The sequence below is a fragment of the Aotus nancymaae genome, unplaced genomic scaffold (genome assembly GCF_030222135.1).
Source record: "Aotus nancymaae isolate 86718 unplaced genomic scaffold, 86718_ANA_hifiasm-v0.15.2.pri h1tg000062l, whole genome shotgun sequence".
Classification (NCBI taxonomy): domain Eukaryota; kingdom Metazoa; phylum Chordata; class Mammalia; order Primates; family Aotidae; genus Aotus; species Aotus nancymaae.
In genome coordinates, this window is record NW_026988476.1 from 22,598,428 (window position 1) to 22,622,335 (window position 23,908).

General features: G+C 36.9%; 1 protein-coding gene and 1 pseudogene across 4 annotated transcripts in view; one reads left to right on the plus strand and one right to left on the minus strand.

Annotated features, from left to right (window-relative positions):
• The window catches only part of TXNDC16 (thioredoxin domain containing 16), a 128,996-nt gene that overhangs the window by 100,156 nt on the left and 4,932 nt on the right, over positions 1-23,908 (minus strand). For 2 of the 4 annotated variants that reach the window (XM_064365870.1, XM_012451045.3), the window contains exons 2-6: positions 21,340-21,450; positions 19,798-20,032; positions 18,473-18,555; positions 14,218-14,291; positions 13,331-13,405 (exon numbers count right to left, since the gene is read on the minus strand). In XM_064365870.1, coding sequence (XP_064221940.1) covers positions 13,331-13,405; positions 14,218-14,291; positions 18,473-18,555; positions 19,798-19,957 — 392 coding nt within the window. In that variant the 5' untranslated portion in view covers positions 19,958-20,032; positions 21,340-21,450. Of the gene's footprint in view, positions 1-13,330; positions 13,406-14,217; positions 14,292-18,472; positions 18,556-19,797; positions 21,140-21,339; positions 21,451-23,908 lie in introns of all 4 variants that reach the window. The other 2 variants (XM_064365871.1, XM_012451046.2) reach the window with 2 other exon arrangements.
• LOC105716422 (large ribosomal subunit protein eL29-like) lies at positions 20,525-21,037 on the plus strand (annotated as a pseudogene).

A 23,908-nucleotide genomic window follows, 5' to 3' on the forward strand; every position in this document is an offset into this window, starting at 1 on the left:
TTATTAGGTACTTACCACATGCCAGGCATAGTACTAAGCACTTTATAAGTAGTGGCAATTTATCAGTTTGGGGAGATGTCAACTCCCTTTTGCTTTCTCCAGTTTTCTACGTCTTCACAGTAGGCAGAGCCCAAGTGAAAGCTGATACTATCATAACCTTGCTTTCCCAGGTTCCCTGTTACAAAGCATGACTATCTGACAAAGAATCACTTGCCTGAGATTCTGAAGCAGGAGCAAGTGATACCAACAACAAGCAACAGTTAAGAATTATTTCAAGAAGAAGTGTCAGTAACAGCTGGCTTCAAAGGTAACAATGACAAGTGTTAGTCACAGCCCCAGTGCAAGGTATGCAAGCTGTAGCATCCAATGCTCAGCAATAATGCAGCTGTCCTCCTCAAACTCATTCTGTGTCATAATTTTCACTGTAATGCAGAGCTGTCTAACAAAGCTTTGAGTCCAGTTCTCCAGCCCTTCTAGCAAGGTTGAGATTTCCTATATTCACTCCAAATCCTTTTCTGCTTAAGCCAGTCAGACCCAGATTCTAGGGCTTATAACTAAAAACCCCCAGCAATGCACTCTGTCTTGTTTAATTTTCATGGCAACCATCTGAAAGCAGTGCTATCATTAACCCCATTTTAAAGATAAGGTCATGGGGCTTAAAGAGGTTACCCTGCCTAATGTCCCAAAGCTCATTAAGTAGTCATTATCCATAACATATAACCAAAACTAATGACATTCATAATTTAATGATCTCTATGATTTTTCCCAATGGTTTCCTCACTTTAATATATTCCTTAATATGTTAATTTGCAGAATATGAGGATCCATTCCACAGCCTGTGCTCCTTTACTCCATTTCCAAAGAGGAGAAATACTGACAAAAATTGGTTAAAGGAAGTCTCTCTTGAGATTTTCTTGCTTCGTTGATGGGGTAAAACAGCCTGGGGCTGCTCTAACTACAGTTCTTCCTGTATAGGCCTTCCTTTTGTTGGCATGCTTTTCCTGAGATTCGCTGCAATAACTACTAGGTAGGTAAGATATTCGGCCAAGAATTGAGAGGGTGTCAGAAAGAAAAACAACAAAGCATCTATCTGACCCTACTTCTAGAGCAGCAGGCAACTCAGTATTTTTTGAGCTAGAGACAATTTTTGTATTACATTTCTGTCATCATTTGAATTCTCAGAACCCAATAAAAAGGAAAATGTAAATGTTTTAGCATACCAAAATCCCCAGAAAAAAAAAAAGAGAAAGAGAGAAAGAAATTACTTCTATCCAAATTAATAACCGTAGTATGACTGGGCAGATTCACATAGAAAAAGAAATATCCCAATGTCTTTTATTAAGTATTTTCTAAATTAACACAGATTAAAAACAAACCAACAGGTAGAAGCCACCTCTTAGTACAATAATAAAGTTGGCAAATATCAGTCTTAGTCTTGTGTCATAAATTATATATTCTCCTATTAGCTTGCTTCTTATAAAACTATAATTGCCAAAAACAATTTTATGAGCTTAAAACTTAAGACAATTTCTGGTCTTCTTATTTTTAACAACCAAAAAGTGAAACTTCCAAATTCATCATCCACAAATCCAATATTTTAGCACCTAATATATTTCATGTACCACATATGTACTGGTAGAAGCACTTTGTCTAAAAATTCACAGTTTGGAGATATAATCATTAATACCAATTAACAGAGCTGTGAGGAATTCAAATCCAAGAAAAGCAATTTTTTCTTATACTTTGCCAGTAAAAAGTACATCATTTTCAAACAGGAACCCACCTGACAATATTGTATAGAAACAAATCTGATATATACAAAAGAATGAGCAATAGCATAGGCACAGTTTAGGAGTTTTAGAGGAAGACACTTCTAAAAGTAACTTTCCCCAGAGGTTCTACAGTAACAACGCCTAAACACTCAATCCTTACACTCTGCAATAATGTGTTAAAGAATAAAATATCAGTAGAAACTATGATGGTTAAAAATAATTCTTCTAATATTTGAAGTTCATATTATGAGTAGTATATTAAAGGAAAAGGAACTTCTATTTTCTGACAAAATACAGTATTGTCACAAGAAGAAGTACCATATCTTAATAAAGAGTTAATGAGATTTCCCTTTCTTACTGGACTATCTTTTCTTTTTGCATCATTTGATGATGTTTTTTTCTTTTGCAGCTTTTGATTTTTTTTTTTTTTTTGGAAGGTCTTGCTCTGTCACACAGGATGAGTGGCAAAATCATAGCTCACTGCAGCCTCGAGCTTCTGGGCTGAAGCCATTCTCCTGTCTCTGCCTCAATCCAAGTAACTAGGACAACAGGCATGCATCATCATGCCTGGCTAATTTCCAAAATTTTTTTGTAGAGACTGGGGTCTCCTTATATTGCCCAAGCTGGTTTTGATCTTCTGGCCTCAAGTGATCCTCTTTCCTCAGCCTTTCAAAGTGCTGGGATTACAGTATGAGCCACCTTACCTGGCCTAAGGATTCTCAGGAGTCAACAATGAGTTCAGGTGAAAAAGAATGGGCTGGGTGCAATGTCTCACTCCTGTAATCCCAGCACTTTGGGAGGTCAAGGCAGACGGATCACCTGAGGTCAGGAATTTGAGACCAGCCTGGCCAACATGGTGAAACCCTGTATCTACTAAAAATACAAAAAATTAGCCAGGCACGGTGGCAGGCACCTGTAAACCCAGCTACTCAGGAGGCTGAGGCAGGAGAACTGCTTGAACCCAGGAGGTGGGGGTTGCAGTGAGCTGAAATCGCACCACTGCACTCTAGCCTGGGCAACAAGAGCAAAACACCGTCTCAATAAAAAAAAAAAAAAAGAAGAAGAAGAATGACCTTTCTTTGCAACTGCTGCCTCACGGCAAATATCCCCACCAACTGCCACACCATGAACTCACATTTGTTTTTTTCTTTTTTTTTTGAGACAGAGTCTCACTGGGTTGCCCAGGCTGGAGTGCAGTGGCACGATCTCAGCTCACTGCAACCTCCATTTCCTGGATTCAAACGATTCTCCTGCCTCAGCCTTCCAAGTAGCTGGGATTACAGGCGCCCACCACCATGCCCAGCTAATTTTTGTATTTTTAGTAGAGACAGGTTTCACCATATTGGCCAGGCTGGTCTCGAACTACTGACCTTGTGATCTGCCCGCCTTGGCCTCCCAAAGTGCTGGGATTACAGGCGTGAGTTACCATGCCTGGCATTTTTTTCTTCTTAACTGATAAATGAAACTTCCTGCATTTATATAGAAAAAAAAAACAATAACATTTTAGAGCACTGGGCAAAATCCATAATGTTATTCTCACATGTTATTTTGATCATTACAATAATCTCATGGGGCTGGCTGCAAGTATAACACATAAGAATAAGGAAAATAAATATAAATTGCTCATATTCTCAATCAATAAAAATTAGTTGTTACTTTCCTTTTCTAAATACAATCATCTCTCAGTATCCTCACGGGATTGAAATCCAGGATTGATTCTTGGATACCAAAACCCATGGATGCTCAAGTCCCATATAAAATGGCATAGAATTTGCTACAACCTACATACATCTTCCTGTATACTTTAAATAATCTCTAAATTACGTATAATATCTGCTACAATGTAAATGCTATGCAGTTATACTGTATTTTAAATTTTATATTTTTATTGTTATATTTATTTTTTTCAAATATTTTTGATCCCCAGGTAGTTGAATACACAGATGCAGAACCTGTGAAATGTGGAGGGCCAACTGTATTACCATTCTTAACCCCATCTGGAAGCTGGGAAGCAAAATTTTCCTCACATAGTAAATGAACCACTCAATTCCACCACTTTTCACTTTGTATATTTGGAAAGCAGAGTTAAGAATTTTTTAGGGCCGGGCGCGGTGGCTCAAGCCTGTAATCCCAGCACTTTGGGAGGCCGAGACGGGTGGATCACGAGGTCAAGAGATCGAGACCGTTCTGGTCAACATGGTGAAACCCCGTCTCTACTAATACAAAAAATTAGCTGGGCATGGTGGCGCGTGCCTGTAATCCCAGCTACTCAGGAGGCTGAGGCAGGAGAATTGCCTGAACCCAGGAGGCGGAGGTTGCGGTGAGCCGTGATCGCGCCATTGCACTCCAGCCTGGGTAACGAGCGAAACTTCGCCTCAAAAAAAAAAAAAAAAAAAAAAAAAAAAAAAAGAATTTTTTAGACTATAAATCCAAATTCTCATTTTTAATTTAAATTTCATTTATTTCACAAAATAGTAATACTTTTATATGGTTCAAAACACAAAAGGTAGCAAAAAAGTTAAAGAATAAAGAGTCTACCTAAAAGTCCTTCCTCCTCTACCCCCAGCTTCCCCATACCATTCCTATCAACCAATATGATCAGTTTTTGTGAAACCTTGTAATATTTATGCCACATACATGCATACTATATGCATTTACATGTGCCCCTGTTAGAAGGAAATCCTGCGTGGCTCTCCCAGTGCTCCTACACAGACCAAGTCTCCTGAAGATAAAATCTAGAAAGATAGAAAAATGGAGAATTCCCATTCCAGGCTTGTTTCCTCTTCTCCAAGAGACATCTGCCTCCATTCAAAGAAAAATAAAACCTATCTGTGATACTATAAAATATATATTTGATCTCCAACCCCCTCCTTACAATCTCCACCAAACTGATGTCTTGTGTATGCTAATGGGCTGACTGATGGCTGACAGATAGCTTTAGGATGAGGCCTAGTCACTAAAAGACCAAGGCATGATTAGAGGGTTAGAACTTTTCAGCTCCAACCCCCAATCTCTGAGGGGGAGAGAGGGGCTAAAGGTCAGTTGATCACCAATGGCCAATGGTTTAATCAATCATATCTACATAACAGTCCCCATAAAACCCCAAAGGGACAGAGTTTAAAGAACTTGCAGATAGCAGAACGCCCAGAAGTTCTTGCAAGGTGGCACACCAGGGGAGAGCATGGAAGTTCCATGACCCTTCCCATGTGCCCTGCCCCATGCATCTTTTCATCTGTATCCTTTGCAAACCAATAAATGTAAATAACTGTTTTCCTGAGTTCTGTGAGTCACTCTAGAGAAACAGCCAAGCCTGATGAGGGGTTGTTGGAGTCATGAGAACCCCAATTTATAGCTGTTCAGACAGAAGCATAGGAGCTTTTGTCCTATGTGACTGGCATCTCAAGTAGGGGGCAGTCTTGGGGACTTGGCCTTCAACACACAGGATCTATACTATCTTCAGGTAGGTACCATCAGAATTAAATGAGAGGACACCCTGCTGATGTCAGCTACAGAGTTGGTGTGTGGAGAAGATTCCTCAAACATCTGGTCACGAAAGTATTCTATGTTGTATGAGAACAGAGGAAAAATAATTTTTGTTTCTTTCTACTCATTATTTTCTCTTTCCCAGAGTCAAATGCTTAGATTTAGGGATAGAGACCTTCCTCCTCTGCTCTTACATTCCACAGAAAAAGATAAGCACTTTCTCTTCAGAGGGGAAAGTAAGTGTGCCAGCTCCTATATAAGCTTGGAGATTAATAATGTTGAAGTTCTCCTTCTTCAAACTTTGCTATGTATAGCTATAAGCATCTGACACTTGTCTTGTCACTCAGTACAGAACTAGGTATGAGGAACTAGCACTACCATGCTACTCTGGCTGCTGTTATTGCTGTAAGGTCAGTTCTCTCTTTCAGAAGTCTTCTATGTGTGTATAATATATATATATTACACACACACACAAGTAGGGTAACAACTCAGACTCTTTGGCGTTTTGGACTTAACACCCCCTTGCCTATGTAAACAGTATTATGTATACCCTAACCATTTGATTTATTTCACTTACTATAGTCTAGAAAGTCAATGTGAGAAAATTTTAATAAATTGACAAGTCGTTATAAATCAATGATGTTTCAGCAATATTGTAAATATCCTACCAAAAAAGATACATAATTGACAATAATGGTCCAAAAATATATGTTTCAAATATCAACAATTAGTATAAAGATCACCCTAAGTTTATACTTGTTGTTCTAACTCAGATTTTACTAACTTAGTTTTTTTCTTCAATTCCATATTCTGAAAATAACAAATTATCTAACACGTTGATCCTTTCTGTTGACAAAGTAGCTAAGTTCAAGTATAACTGAAAGTTACTGGTCTCAAGCAGAACATTCTAACTAAGGAACAAATTCAAAGGCTTTGGGAAAAAAGAAATAGCATGGGTTACACATTTTTAAAAAGCAAGCCAAATAAAGTAACAGATACTCTCTAACGCAAGCTTTTAGTTCATAAACAAGTATTTTGAGAACAATCCAAACATCTGTAAATATTTCTCCTTATTAAGTATAGGCTAAGTAGTGGATTTAGGACAAAAATAACTGACTAGTTAAAATTAACATATTTTAACATGTATGTCAATCAATTTTTGTAAATAGAGGCAATGCCAGTAAATTTTCACTTGCCTGTTTACTGCCTAATAAAATGTAAATGTAGAAGAATTATGCATGACATATATATATATAGAGAGAGAGAGAGAGTACTATTTTCTAATAGTAGATAACAGTATCTTAGAAAACAGACAAGAATATAAATAGAAAAAAATTGCTTAGTAATAAGTGACAGTAATAATATCCTTATAAGTGAAATACTATTTTGCTTATTATTAACAAGTATAATAGTTGTAACTAGTTCATTTTTCAATTTATAATAAAAATCCATAAGGTCAAAAGACACAAAACTAGTATGCAGAAATCAATCTTTCATATACGGTATCTATATTATACTTAGGCATATGCGTGTGTGTATATACATATGTGTGTGTGTGTATATATATAATATCCATTACATATATTATATATATAATGCCTGTATGTATATATAGATAGGTAGATATATACGTATATGTATGTGTGTGTATGTATAATACCTAGGTATATATATGTGTATATATGTTATACCTGTTATATAATAGATAAGATGCATATTTTATATACGTATAATATATATTATATAAGAACGCATCAGTGTATGTCTGTATGTGTCAGTGTGTCTCTGTGTATTAGAAGATAACAGAAGGAAGAATTCATTTACAATAGGAAAAAAAGATACAAAATATCCAGTAATAAATTTAAGTATGCAGGCATATATTCTTTCAAAAAGCATTAAAACACTACTAGAATAAAGAGAATGAAAAGACAAGCCATAAACTAGCTTGTCTGGAAGAAAATATTTGTGAAAATTATATCCAATAAAGGACTGTTATCCAAAATATACGAAACTCAATAATAAGAAAACAAACAAACCAATTAAAAACTGAACCAAAGACCTAAATCTCTTCAAATTCAGACCGATGGAAAATAAGCATATGAAAAGGTCCTCCATATCATATGTCATCAGGGAAATGCAAATTAAAACAACAAAGATATACCACTATTTACCTATTATGCTAGCCAAAATATGGAACACTGACAACACCAAATGCTGACAAGGATGTGGAACAACAGTAACTTTCATTCATTGCTGGTAGGAATGCAAAATGGTACAGCCACTTTGGAAGGCAGCTAGCAGTGTCTTATACAACTAAATATAATCTTACCATACAGTCCAGCAATCACACTCCTTTGATATTTACCTAATGGAGTTGGAAATTTAGGACCACACAAAAACCTAAATATAGATGTTAATAGCAACTTCATTCATAATTGCCAAAACTTGGCAACCAAGATGTCTTTCAGTAGGTCAATGATTAAACTATGATATATCCATACAATAGAATATCCAATAATTACAAAAATAAACTATCAAGCCATGAAAAGACATGCAGAAAGCTTAAATGGATATTACTAAGTGCAAGAAGTCAAGCTGAAAAGGCTACATGTTATATTGAGTCTAACTATATCACATCTGGAAAAGATAAAACTACAGAGATAGTAAAAAGATCAGTGGTTTGGCCAGGCATGGTGGCTCATGCCTGTAATTCCAGCACTTTGGGAGGCTGAGGCGGGCAGATCATAAGGTCAGGAGATCGAGACCATCCTGGCTAACACGGTGAAACCCAGTCTCTACTAAAAATGCAAAAAATTAGCCAGGCGTGGTGGTATGCACCTGTAGTCCCAGCTACTTGGGAGGCTGAGGCAGGAGAATTGCTTGAACCCGGGAGGCGGAGGTTGCAGTGAGCCAAAATTGCGCCACTGTACTCCAGCCTGGTGACAGAGCAAGTCTCCATCTCAAAAAAAAAAAAGATTAGAGGTTTGTAGGGGAGAGAGGAAGTGATGAATAGGTAGGCACAGGGCATTTTGGGGCAGTGAATCTATTCTGTATGACGCTAATGGTAGAAATGTGTCAAACATTTGTACAAAGAGTGAACTTTAATGTAAACTATGTACTTTAGTTAATAATGGTATGTCAATATTGGTTCATCAATTGTAACAACTGTACCACACTAATGCAAAATGTTAATAATAGGGAAAACTATATATAAAGGAGGAGATACATGGGAATTCTCTGTACTACCTGCTCAACTTTCTGTATATTTTTCAAGTTTCTGTGCATCTAAAACAGCTCTAAGAAACAAAGTCTACCAACTAAAATCCCAGAAATGGGTGAATTCATTCATAACAATGGAATAAGGGAAAGGTAGTACAACTTAAAATCCAGAAGTCAAAAGAGAAAAAATAAATTTGATCACATAATTTTTTGAAGAACACAATAGGGAAATGTAAAAGATAAATTAAAAACTTGAAAAAAATTTTTTTACTGTTTGTGCTTTATATAAGGAGAGTTGTTAGAAAATAACAAAGTTTAGCCGGGCGCGGTGGCTCACGCCTGTAATCCCAGCACTTTGGGAGGCGGAGGCGGGTGGATCACAAGGTCAAGAGATCGAGACCATCCTGGTCACCACGGTGAAACCCCGTCTCTACTCAAAATACAGAAAATTAGCTGGGCATGGTGGCGCATGCCTGTAATCCCAGTTGCTCAGGAGGCTGAGGCAGGAGAATAGCCTGAACCCAGGAGGCGGAGGTTGCAGTGAGCCGAGATCGTGCCATTGCACTCCAGCCTGGGTAACAAGAGTGAAACTCCGTCTCAGAAAAAAAAAAAAAAGAAAGAAAAAAAAAAAGAAAATAACAAAGTTTAAGCTGAGTGTGGTAGTGTGCACCTGTACTCCCAGTTATTCCGGAGGCTGAGGTGGGAGGATCCCTTCAGGTTAGGAGTTTGAAGCCACAGTGGGCTATGATTGTTCCTGTGAATTGCCAATGCACTCCAGCCTGGGAAACACAGCAAGACCCCATCCCAAAATAAATAAAGTTTAAAACATAATAATAAAATAGGCAAAAGTTGTCAAGCAACAGTTCAAATCCATTTTTATGAATACCATGCAACTGTAAGAGTACAACAGAGAAAAAAAAAACTGCTAGCCAGGCACTGGGTATTTCAAACTGATGGTTCTACCATACAAAAGTAAGAAGACAGGCGTTTTCCTAATGGCAGTTTGCAAGGTACAGCTATGAGATAGCATACTGTTTGGCATAGTTCTTCAACATGGTAAATATCATTACCGGGAAATTTTATAAAATGCTGTATTACATAACTCATTTTCTTACATTTTAAACAAAAATTAGGACACTGCCTCTTTGGAATTCCACTTCCTTGACATTTATTTTTTTCTCTCAGCTTCTTCTCTTAAGTGGTAGTGTTGTCCTAGGATGCTCCCTGGCTGACCTATATGTTGACAAGACCTCAGTGTATACCGCTCAGGGGCTCAGATTCCTATAGATGCCTGACTGAGACATGAGGGACATTACACTTTAGCTAAAGTAGACTTATACTCTGTAAATTTGCTCCTCTTCCTTGCCTATTTCAGATGGTGATCAGACTAGATCTGGGTAGCACGAGATAGGAAAGAAGGAAATGAGATCAAGAATGAACAATTTGTAGTTTTACTGACCGTTACCAAATTAACCAATACCAAGTCCAGCTAATTTCACCTCCTAAACATTAAAAAGAAAATCTCCCTTTGCATTCTGTGCCCATTGTATAATCTAGGGAGGTACATTGTATAATCTAGGTAGAGTACCTCCCTAGATTATACAGTGGGCACAGAATGATTTATACAGGTGCTCAAACCCTACAGATGTATCTCACATCCACCAGAATGATCTCTCAAATACTAATCTGATCACATCGCTTGCCTGCCTACAACTCCTTGCTGAGTAATCAGGTGTTGAAGCGGTCAATTAGAATAACAAGCCAAACTAAAAGTAATAATCAAGATTTCATTCACTTACTAGGAAAGTGCAAGGAAGAGGCAAAAAGGGAGATGCTGGCTCCACAATGTTACATTTTTCACCCATTGGAATGACCACAGGCAAGGGTCAGGTGGATGCAGTGCAGACACAAGGAGTCATCTCATTCCAAGGAGTCCTAAACAACAGGCCCCACTTCTTTATGGACCTATGGACTTGAGGGAACAAAAGGGATGTGGGGTAGGAGTGGGAAGGCCCTAACTCAAAGAGGAGAAAAGCACCTTAGCCAAGGGCTCTGATAAGGAGGCTTCAAAATGGAGGCAGCTGGGCAAGGAACGCAGACGTACATATAAGCATGGGGCCTAAAGGATTAGGAAAGGGATGGGCCTATGTCCTTGACCTCAATTTTCTCTAGAAAACTGCAATGTACTGCTTGTGTGCCAAGTGTGGGATGGTGAGGGCAGCTTCTCCCTGTGAGGTTTGCCACACATAGCCTTGGAATATTACATATAGTGAGGCCTAAAATATCACATAAGGATTTTGGCCTGGATCTGGACTCCACACTTTTCAGTGGCTACTCAAAAGCCTAAACTTATACACAGAGAAAACAAAAATTCACTTCCTTTGATCCCATGTCTACATTTCTACTCTTATCTCCTGTTTCACATTTTATACTCTGGCAAAACTTCTCCCAACTATTTCTAACTTCCATGACAAGCTTGTCCAACCTGCGGCTCATGGGCTGCATGCAGCCCAGGACAGCTTTGAATATGGTCCAACACAAATTCGAAATCTTTCTTAAAATATTATGAGATGTTTTTGTGATTTTTTTTTTTAGCTCATTGGCTGTCATTAGTGTATTTTATGTGTAGCCCAAGACAATTCTTCTTCCATTGTGGCCTAGGGAAGCCAAAGAAAAGATTGAATATGGCTGCTCTATGTCTTTGTCACAAAGTTCCTCTTGCTTTTCCCACCTTCCCCTTCTTTATCGAGCACTTATCCTTTAACACTCATCGCAACTGCCACTTCCTTCAGGACGCCAGCTCACTTAATAAATATCCACCCTCATTCTAGACATGAGTAACTATTCCCTTCTCTGTGGATCCATTAGCCCTTATGCAAACATACTTCTACTATTTTACTTACCACATATTGATAATATTTTGCTTCTGTATCTGCCTGTGCAACACTAAATTCCTAAAGAACAGAAGCCGCATCCCATTCTGTTTTTTATAGCCAATGTCTAACAAGTATCTGGCACACAGCAGGAACATGGGGAATAATCTATTTGTGGAATTCATGTTCTATAAATCAGCATTAGTACAGCACTAAGAACAGGACACTACCAGAGCAGGACTGAATAAGATAAGCCTCACAGGCTAACCAGTTTATTTAACAGGGTCCTCGGAACTGACAGCCTCTCCATATCCATGGCCAGAGGTTTCAAAATCACCTTGTCATCAAGTTGTTCAACGTGGACATGCGACTCCAGGATTTGGTGTCAAATTTGGATTCACACTTTATGCAAAGACTTATTTTTCTGTTTTTTCAATCCCATTTCTGGGTCAAAGATAGTCATCAGGTATCCAATGGAAAAACAACTAAACTAGTAAGCTTCCTGAGAACAAATGTCCTATCTATTACTTGGACTTTTTGCTAAGCTTCACAGAGCCCCCACCATCAAAAGAGTCAACCCTTTGTCCCAGGAAAGGGATTCCAAGGAATTCCTTCCTCAAAGACCATCTTCGCTCATTACAATTGGCTTATTAGTTTACAAGTATCAGGGTCCATGGATGTCAGGAATTTCTAAAGGCCTTTTGTTAACACATTATTTGGACTGGAACATTCGTAAAGTGATAAGCACAACTTTTCACCTATAAGCTTTGCATGTCCAGGAGTTAAACTACCAATTTTTGTAGCTAAGGGAGGAAGAGAGCCAAGCAGAAAAAGACAGCCAATGTCGGCAAAGGTCTTACTGGACAATAGGCTTATAACATTAAATTGGAAAAGTCCATGTAAACCTGTGTCCTTAACAAGTCGTATTTTCTAGCTCTCTGACCAAAGAGAATATCAGACTGAATTCAGGGGTAAATTGCAGGAATGGACTTCAGATAGACCTAAATACCTGGCCTAAAGATTCTATGCCAAAAAACTTAAACTTCTTCTCTCAGTCAACACTCAGGTATGTGCTTAGATGAACTCTTTCTGTACTAACTGAGCAGGCACAGAGCTAGAGAATCAAGAAGAAATACAGCTGGGATAAGAAGAAAGCCAGGTACTTTAAAAATCCTAGTGAGAATAACAAAGATGAGTGGCACATGCCTGTGGTCCCAGCTACAGGAGGCTGAGGTGGGAGGATCCTTGAGCCTAGGAAGTGGAGGTTGCAGGAAGCCAAGATCATGCCATTGCACTCCAGCCTGGGTGACAGAGTAAGACCCCATTTCAAAAACAAACAAACAAAAAACAAAGATGAGCTTCCTACGTGGCACTATGGTCTAAATGTTTGTGTCTCCCCAAAATTCATATACTGAAATCCTAACTGCCAATGTGATGATATTAGCAGGTCATAAGGGCAGAGTCCTCATGAATGAGATTAGTGCCCTAATAAAAGAGATCCTTAGAGAGCTCCCTCATCCCTTTCATTATGTGAGGATACAGGGAAAAGATGACCATCTATAAACCAGGGGCCCTCACCGCATACCAAATCTATATACCAGTACTTTGATCTTGGACCTTCCAGATTCCAGAACCGTGAAAAATAAATTTCTGTTCTTTATAAGTCACCCAGTCTATGGTATTTTGTTATAGCAGCCTCAATAAACTAAGATATCTGGCAAAATCTTCACTCCTCCAGTTGGACCTCACTCCATGTGGCTTGTTGAGTCATCTCCTACACTTAAAAGTATCTTCATATTTCTGTATCCTTTGCTGTTAAAGAAATTTTAGATCTCCAATGTGGGAAGATAGATTAGTAATTTGTGTGAAATTATTGCCTACAAATGTAATGTTAAAACCCTGAAATATTTATGAATTGTGGTTATTTAAAATAAAATCAATAGATAACAAGTAAACAAATGAATGGATAGCCCCTGTACTTACAAGAGAACATGAGCAACAATGGCATTCACATCAAACAAGGTGTCAGTAGGGAATTCTCTGAGCAATATGTTGCCCCTATAAAAAGTTTAAAAACATATTAACATTTAAAAACACAGAAATACTTCCTTAGAATTCAATTTACTTGTCTATCAAATACATTAGGTTAAAAGGTCTTTGATATTACAGCCTGTGTCTTATCCACAAACCCGACATACCTACCAGAGTCCTGGCACATAATACATTCTCAATAATATATTAATTTTGAAAAGCCTAGTCTCTGGACCTAGCAAAAAGACTAGAAAAAAATATGAGTCCAAACAAGGATTCCTACCAATCTCCCGATCACACACACACACACACACACACACACACACACACACACTCCCCCTGAATTAGGCTGGGAAGAAGGCAAGAAGGAAAAAGAAGTATCCTCTGAAGGTACCTGAGAAAGCAAGACCTCTCCCCATTTCCTCAGCCAAATCCCAAGGATTTCTGAAACCTCAGGTAGGTATATCAAACCCAAGTGCAGAGAGATTGGCAGATCTCTCAAATTACAAAGTACATTTATTTCACACCCAAATATGGACCGGACATATCTACCAAGAACATTAAATTTGGTAAGCACTTGCTTACCAGGCATTTGTTTAGGAGCTTACACAAGAGCCTCCCAAAACAACCTTGTGAGGTAGGTATTACTCTCCATTTTATAAATAAGGAAGTTAAAGTACAGAGAGGTTAGGTAACAAATCTATTACTTTAACTTTTTGTTAAGCTTTACATGATTCCCACTACATAAAACTTTATTCTAGCTCAGGGATATTTTACATATTTGAATATTCTAGGCGTATAGATTTAATTTGTTCAATACACTCAGAAAAATAGCTTACTTGAATAAATATGCTTTCATCAAATCCTTTTCTTTTCCACAGTATCTTGATGTTTCTTCTTTGACACAATTAACCTTTAAAAGAGTATACTTAAGGTTTAGCATAGGTATCAAAAGGTCACATTTCTTGGTTAGGGAAACAAGAAGGAAAATTAAACATTACAGCTTGTTTCCAGGTCAAATTTTGTACTTTATGGTTTTTTTTTTTTTCTGATTTGTATGCTATAATTGCTCACATATTTAAGTGCATGAGATAACCCAGAGAAAGGCATTATTTCTGAATTAAATTTTATGGAACAAGTATGTGGTAACCAGGTAGAAAAGGAAGGACACATTTAAGGCAAGACAAAAAGTTTTAGCAAAAGCCAGGAAGCACAAAAGTGAGTGCTAACTTCATGAAAGGATCCCAGCAGGCAGAACACAGAGATAGCAGATACTGCTGGTTTCCCACCCAAAATCCATCCTTCCCTTTTGTTTACTAGCAGAACTTTGCTAAAAGCAAATGTTCCATTAAAAGGCTTTCCCAGCCTCCTCAACAGCTTGCAATGGCTAAATGGTGTTAGGAGGAGTCACTGGGTTAGAACTCCTAAAAGGCTCTTAAAAGCGGGCTGACTGATATTTTCCTCTTTCCACTTCTCCTTGACCAAAAATAGACAAGGCAGCTGAAGTACCAACAGCAATCATGGACCATAAGGCATCTTTAAAAACGCTACTTGCTAAGGATGGTCTAACAGAAAGAATGAACTAAGTCAATGATAATGTCAGACCAGCCATACCAGCCCTGGATAGCTTATACTCTGAACTCTAAGTGAAAAAAATATATAACAACAGTCTTGGCAACAACATGAAGACAAAACAGAAGGCAAAAGAACACAAAGATAAGGAGAGAGCTTAAAAGAATATCACATTAGTATAGGTCACAGATGACTTGAACCACAAGTAAAGCCAAAAAAGGACAGAAGAGATTCAAAAGGCTTTTTACAAATACAATATGTAAAACTAGGGAGAAGAGTGAGCGTGTACATGCAGACTGGAATAGAGGAGGAGAGGAAAGAGAAAAAAAGAATGAAGGGGTTTCTAGATGGGGCAAATAGGTAGCCACCAACATTAACTAACCAAAACTAAGACTAGAAGAATAGTTATTTTGTTTTGCGTTTGCTAAGGTTTTTGTTTCTTTTAAGAGAGAGTTTTCTTGTTCAATTTAATTTTAATAGAATTTGAGGAAGAAGAATAACAATTGGGAAAGCAACATTTGTTTAAAAAGCTACAAAACAGGAACTGACACTAAGAAACCAGAAACAGAGAATCAGAGTTAAAGTCAGAGTACAGCCATAACCAAAACATAAATTTTAACATATGTAATTAAAAAAAAATTTAAGTTAGAGCATAAGGGTGGCTGGTATTATGACAATAGATGTGTCCATTCATTTCATCAATTCAAAATACTTGAATGTCTACCATATGTCAGTCACCGTTCTAGTCACTTGGGGTACAGGTAAGTTCCAAATAAAAATATTTAGCTTTAGAACTTATATTCCAAAAGTAGAGACAATTTAAAAATTAATTAACATGTAGTGTTAAGTTCTATAAACAAAAAAATTGTAAGGGGATAGCATGTGACAGGGCATTTTAGAGAGGTAATCAAGGAAGGTATCTCTGAAAAGGTGACATTTGCACAAAGAACTGAAGAAATGTAGTAATGCATACAAATATACAAGTAAGTAAAAGAGATGAGTTCTAAGTAGAGGGGAAAATATCTGCAAAGGCCCTGTGGTAACAGCACCTCTAGCAGGTTCGAATAACAGAAAGATGACCACTATGTATTAAGAAAGAACTGAACAAAGTAGAAGGTCAGAAATGAGATCAGAGACAAAGCCAGTGTCCACAATACTCAAAAGTTTCTACTTGATCATAACTGTAATGAAAGGACTTTCTCAGCATGGTAGTGATGTATCCTGACACATCTGTCTACATATGGAGAAGAGTCTGTCAAGGGACAAAATGAAGGGAGAAAGGCCAATTACTGGGAGGCTATTGTGGTTTCCCCAGTGAGAAGAGATGGCAGGAAGAAGTAAAAACAAAGGTATAGGAAGTAGTCAGATTTGAAAAGTTCTCAGAGTAGAACCAAGTAGTAGATGTATTGCTTATGAGATACAGAAAAGTCAAGGATGACAGGATTTTTGTTTAAAATCTACTTTGATATAGTAATATAGCTACATTAGATTTCTTTTGGTTATCACTTGTATAATATATATTTTTTCCTTCATTTATTTTGATGATTTCTGAAGCCTTTATTTTGGATGCATTTCTAAATACCATACAGCTATCTTGGGTTATTGTATCCAGCTTGACATTCATTGTCTTGACTAGAATATATAGTCCATTTGTATTTTAGAATTTTCTTCATCCACCTCTGCCTCTTGCAATCTTAACTTCTGAAACAATCTTAAATGTTGCTTTTCGTGAAATCTTTCCCAATACCATCTATGACTTTCCACCTCAAAACCAAATATGGGCTTTCTTTCCTTTAAATTTCTATGGGCCTAGAGCGGTGGCCTACACCTGTAATCCCAGCACTTTGGGAGGCCAAGGCAGGAGGATCACCTGAGGTCAGGAGTTTGAAACCAGCCTGACCAATATGGTGAAACCCGTCTCTACTAAAAATACAAAAATTAGCCAGGTGTAGTGGCGTGCGCCTGTAGTCCTAGCTATTCGAGAGGCTGAGACAGGAGAACTGTTTGAACTCGGGAGGCGGAGGTTGCAGTGAGCTGAGATCACACCACTCCACTCCAGCCTGGATGACAGAGAAAGACTGTCTCAAAAAAAAAAAAAAAGTTCTAAGGCACTTTATTTGTATCTCTCCTATTACAATGATCAGGTTCTGCTAGTTATTAAAATGATTTGTGAATGTGTTTTATCCTCCCTATTTAGGATATAAACTTTTCCAAAGAAAAGGACAGGGACTTAGTCATCTTTCTATGCAAAAGAAGACTAAATATGGTAAGCTCATTTCAATCTCACACTCACTTACTGAGCATTATGTGCCAGGAACTGAGCTAGGCACTCAACAAGGGTTTAACTCATTCTCCACTGTCTCCTTTATAGATAGAGCTCAGCATTCTCACTATAAAATCAGGAGTTTCAGTTATGTTAGTTCACAAGGGCAACACAGCTTGGGCATGAACTTTAACATTCTATTCCAGGTACTATATGCATAGTTACTAGTTACAGTCTACTAGTTACTAGATCAACAGTATGATTATTCCTTTTGAGTTTCATATCAACCTACTATGTCATTTTTAAGTTTCAATTTTAAATTTTATTCAGAGATCCTTGGAGATGATTGCCATTCTCATTCTAGAGTGAAATCAGTTGTTCAAAGTTAACTGAGATCTCTACATATACAGAATTGACACATTTAAAAAATAGATATTTTTTAAAGTATACAGCCAATGTTAGTTAACCTTTCTATGCTTCCTGCTCTGGGAACTCTAGCTGCAGAGACCAAGAGTGACAATAGCCATCTCTTAGAAGAGGAAGGCCAATGAACTAAGAAAAAATGTACACAGAAAGTCAGGTAGACATTAACCTGAAAGAACTTAATATCAGTGGGTTACCCCTCATTCAGCTGTCTGATGTATAAATTCTAAGTTTAAATTAACTGAAAGGTTTACATATCTATCTAATCCATGATGCATATGGAAATTTTCTATAATACTCTATGGCAAGTTTGAACATTTTTTGGGAAAAAATTAAATATGTAATGTTGAGTTGTTATAACTTTGTTCTAAAAATAAATGTGAAAAAGTGAAACATAAACAATTATAAAGACCTAGAAAAATAGAAAAAAATTATTCAATTACCTCCATTTGTTACTTCAGTTTGTGCTAATAAAAACTTAAAAACAGCTGAACTGGGGCTACTTATTATGAAATATTCATTGGGCAAAATAAAAAAAAAAAAAAAACCTAACTATAGATTTGAAAAATGATACCATAGGCCCAATAGAATGGTTACAACATAAAGTTAAATTCTAAGCTAAAAATTCTTAAACAGCTTTTTGTCCCCTCTATATGTACTATGTTATGCAATAATCTGAAACTATCTTTCTGTGCTTCTGTTTATTCTTATGAAAAAATATATTTCCAGTTTGGAAAAAGATATGAAACAGAAGTATTTTAATATATTCAGTCTTAAGCCATGAAGTTGTAAGATGTTTGTCACTAGTATTTTAGTTAACATAAATATATTTCTACCTTGGCAACTGAAATTCCATAGTCCTGCAGAGGTCTAACAGCCTCATTCAGTTCTTCAAGAAATACAGATGTTCTTGGGGAATCTAAAATAAAAAATGTTTCATTAATGTTTATAAATTGCCCCTTAAAAATGAATTTTAAAATCTGAAACACAGAAGAGATAGATTCATTTGTCCAACTAGCAGGCAAGAACAAATAATTAACTAAACATATCTCGTTACATGTTTTCATGCCCTTATTTTACTATTGCCTCACTATTCTTTTTTTTTTTTTTTTTGAGACAGAGTTTTACTCTTGTTACCCAGGCTGGAGTGCAATGGCGCGATCTCGGCTCACTGCAACCTCCGCCTCCTGGGTTCAGGCAATTCTCCTGCCTCAGCCTCCCGAGTAGCTGGGATTACAGGCACATGCCACCGTGCCCAGCTAATTTTTTGTATTTTTAGTAGAGGCGGGGTTTCACCATGTTGACCAGGATGGTCTCGATCTCATGACCTCGTGATCCACCCGCCTTGGCCTCCCAAAGTGCTGGGATTCACTATTCTTATTTCTAATGTTTTTTATCATAATGTATTTTAACTTTGTAAATAGACTTTAAAAGCTTCCTAAAACAATAATATGATAAATAAGTGTTTAATTTAAACCTAACATTTGGCATTATTCTTCCAAGTTTAATACCATATATATAACACACATGTACACATACAAAAACTTTCAAAATGATTTTAAAATACCATTTTCAAATCACAAGTAAAATAAGGGAGCCAACAGAAATGTGTACTCACTTCACTTACTAATTCCAAGAATAGTATTTTTAAGACATGAAGATTTGAATTTGACTATTAAAAAATTAGTTATGTTCAATGTTATATTAGTTATTTCAGTGTAATTAACAATGCAGCTAAAGCAGGGTATTAATCTAAAGCACTACCAGTACTACATTTAAAGTTTTAAAAAACTTAAAATAGTTACATGCTAAAAACATGAGAACGTATTCTTTCAGATGTTATACTCATAGTCAATTCTTATCTAGTATTTACTATGGACTAAGCACATAAGTAAACTCATTTTATCCTCACAACAAACTTACAAAGTACTGTTTCTTCTGAATCAATGACGAAAGAGAAACACAGAGAAGCTAAGTGACTTAACCAGGGTCACACCACAGGTCAAGTGGCAGGGGCTGGATTCAAACCCAGTCAGGCATATTACAGTAACAACTGTATAGCACATATTATTAATCCTAACAGTAATCTCCCACTGAGCTTATTGATTAAACAGCAATAAAAACATCACAAGAATCATATTTGAATTTTAAAAATACTTACCAGCTTGACAAAAATAAGCTAAAGAGGCTTTTCCTGGTTGCAATGTACTAAAATATTTCTGAGGACTCAGTTCTGGTAAAGAGTCTATTGTTGGCATATAAAAAATGCACATTATGGCAAAAGATATCCCAACTCTAAACACACTGAAGCCAGAAGACATCTCAGCTCCAGTTGCATATGAGCAGAAGAGTTTGTCTGTTTCTTCACTGCTGTGTTCTGTTTCCTAAGACAACACCTGGCACAGAGAAGGTATTCAACAAGGGTTTGTTGAATGAATTTGTTAAATGAATGAATGGAGTAAAATCTACAAAAAGAAAAAGCTAAGTCATTAGTCCTATCATTTGATTTTCCTAGTACTTTACTATATATTAAAAATGTGAGGGGGGACAATATATAACAACATCAACTTGATAATACTATTGATTTTTGATACTTACAAAAGATATCAAAGCTATCTAGAAAATGCTTAATTATCTTAAATTTCATAGATATTTACTAGAGTATGCTAGGCTAATTGCCATTTTCAAGGGTTCTAAAATTAATTCTCAAACATTAACCAATCCATTTCTCAAATTGGACATTTTGTTTTTCTTTACCTATAGTTGAATATAAGAAATAATCAAATAATTATTTAATACCATTAACATGGGAGTGAGACATCCAAAATATGCCTAATATGTTTACTTTCTTTTTACTTTAAATCCCCTAGAAGAAACCTATTAAAACAATGGAAGAAGGGGACTGTGGCTTAGGTACAGACACGACCAAGTCCAAGAACCACACCACACACAACCAGTCCCGAAAATGGCACAAAAACTGTATCAAGAAACCCTGATCACAAAGATACAAATCTCTTAAGGGGGTGGACCCCAAGTTCCTGAGGAACATGCGCTTTGCCAAGAAGTACAACAGGAAGGGCCTAAAGAAGATGCTAGCCAACAAGGCCAAGGCCATGAGTGCACGTGCTGAGGCTATCAAAGCCCTTGTAAAGCCCAAGGAGGTTAAGCCCAAGATCCCAAAATGTGTCAGCTGCAAGCTTGATAGACTTGTTTACATTGCCCACCCCAAGCTTGGGAAGCATGCTCCTGCCTGCATTGTCAAGGGTCTCAGGCTCTGCCGGCCAAAGGCCAAGGCCAAGGCCAAGGCCAAGGAACAAACCAAGGCCCAGGCTGCAGCCGCAGCTGCAGTTCCAGTTCAGGCTCCCAAAGGTGCCCAGCCCCCTAAAAAGGCTTCAGAGTAGATATCTCTGTCTGCCAACGTGAGGACAGAAGGACTGGTGCGACCCCCCAGGCTGCCATCTGCATGGGTCTGGAGTCCTCTTGTGCTACTTGTACAAACAAACCTGAGGCAGGAAAAAAAAAAGAACAATGGAAGGACATTCCTTCTAAATATACATATTTTGTAACGCATAACACTTAGGTTTCTTTATACTGCTTAGAAATGAAAATATCTTTTTCAACTCATACTTTAATTCAATTATATGTTCTGAACTCAAATTTGTTCTAGATATTCTCCTCTCATTTTCTTTCTTGGTGTACTTACTTCCATGCTGTCCTCTGTATCTGCTGTTAATTCTCTTTGTTTTCTATTATTCTACTTTCAAATTTTTCTTGGAACAACCTCAGGAAGTTTTCTACTGATGATCTATGTTATCTACATTTAAAAGAAGAACGTTTACAAAAATTAGTATAATATAAAAACAGTCATAGCTATAGGTGAAAATTTTGTTTTAGTATTTTTAAAATTTCAAACAGGACCCATCTCTTTCAAATGCAAGCTCAGTATCTCAAAATAGGCAACAGGAAAAAACAACAAAAGATTAATTCTATATACTCATAAGGATAAGGTAGAATTTTTTTAGCAAAGAATAAAATGATAAAGAATTTGAAATGTATGAAAAATCATATTAAATTGAATATTTACTCTGCTCATTCAATATTATCAATGAACACGAAATATCTCTCCCTAACAAGTCAGTATTTCTGAAAAAGAAAAATAAATTAATTACTCATTGGTTATTTCCTAATAATTCTGTTCATCAGAGATAGTATATATCAAACAGTGAAAAAAATTTGTCATCAATTTTTAATAATGAATCAAGAGTTGAAAAACTCAAAGTAAAGTGAGAAGCAAGAACTATAAGATAAGAGGTATATACATAAACATGTAATTGTAATGACATAATTAAGCAGTATTATTGACATTTAAATTGATTATACATTATAACCATTTTAAACCTACCTATATTAAAACTACTTGATATTAATAGGGATGTTTTAAAATAGGTCATCCACTATTTTCTTCATATTCTGGAGAAAACGCATGCATTTCTGAGGCTAAGGGAATAACTAACATTCATTACTATATATGAAATAACTATAACCTAACTAAACTGTACAACACTAAAAGCACAGTTGAAAGATTCTAGTATAAAATATAATCTTTCCTGGCCTCCAGGTTACAATTTAACTATTTTAACACTAAATTGGACATTAGTGTTAACACATTACTCTTTTCCCCTAGAATGTATTTTTGTAGCACAAAAAGTCTAACCATATAGCCAATGCTTAAATACTTCCCCGTATCTTCTATCTCACTAGACAAACAAGATTATACATGTGAAATACTGTGCTTTTAATCAGTTAGAGACATTGGTGATTGTTCTTACATATGTTTAGAGTTAGGAACTCAGTAGAAATCTCTGCAGTTTGTTCCATCTTTGGTAAGATTTGATGATTTTAAAAATTACTTAAAGCAAAGAATACACCATGGGTCAGCTAGAAGTAGAATTTATGTCATCATAACGAAATAAATACTGAATTATGATTTAACCAAAACCCTAACAACTGTTGAGAGAAAGAGAAGATAGAAAGTAAGGAAACATGCAGCTGGGATGGCAAAAGAAATGAAAGAGAACTAAATTTTCTACTTTCACAAAACCGAAAACCAAGTTTATTGGAAATAGGAAGGTCAATGCCAAAACAAACAGTGAGCAGTTGAAAGTAACTGCCTCTAAGGAAGAAGAAATGGGGGCAAGAGAGTAGGGGGAGGATATCTACCTTGTAGGGCCATGGAAGAGTGGACATTTCACATGCATGGAAAACAAAATGCATTTCCTCAGAGATATGCTGTCCTCATAAAAAGATCTTAACTAAAGGCAAGGGAATGTGAGTGGGGAAAGAGAATACCAACAAGAACAGAGTGAAAACAAAGATACAAAAGGAACTTGATGACTTGTTTTTACCTACAGTAATTAGAAAAGGGAATGAAAAACAATACTTGGCCAGCCATGGTGGCTCACGCTTATAATCTCAGCCCTTTGTGAGGCCAAGGCAGGAAGATCACTTGAGCCCAGGAGTTCAAGAGCAGCCTACACAACATAGGGACCCTGTCTCTAGAAAAAGTAGGAAAAAAAAAAAAAAAAACATAGCCATGCATGGTAGCACACACTTGTAGCCCCAGCTACTCGGGAAGCTAAATGTGATCATGATTGAGGCTACGGCGAGTCATGATCACGCCACTGCAATCCAGCCTGGGTGAAAGAGGAAGACCCTGTCTAAAAAACAAACAAACAAAAGCCAAAAACTTAATACTACAAAAAATCTAGATATCAGAACCAAGTGATGAGTACCTTCAGAGACATGTGGTCTTGTTACCTTGGTGTGATAGTTTATTAGTATAGTTCTAGCTCTTCTTGCAGTTACTGATTACACTTAAGCTCCCTTCATCCCCCAACTCCGGTGAAGTTAGTTAGGACCACCATATGACTTACTGTGGTCAATAAAATGCGAGCAAAAGTGGCCTCTGTCTCTTTCAGGAAACAGTTCCCACAGCTAGCGTTAATAAAGCCAGGCTTTACTGTCTTCTGCTGTAGTCAAGAGAAATGCCCAAATGGTGTCTACTCTGTGAGCATGAGCATAACACAGAGAACTCCCAGCTAAGGTGTAATGAGCATGTGACATAGGAAGAAATAAAACTTGTTGTTTTAAGCCACTGAGATGGCAGGAGTTATTACAGCAGCATAAACTAGTCTCTCTTAACCTATGTATAAACATCTTAACAAAAACTCCAAAACACTGGCTTAGCAGCCAAACAGCATAGAAACTGTTGC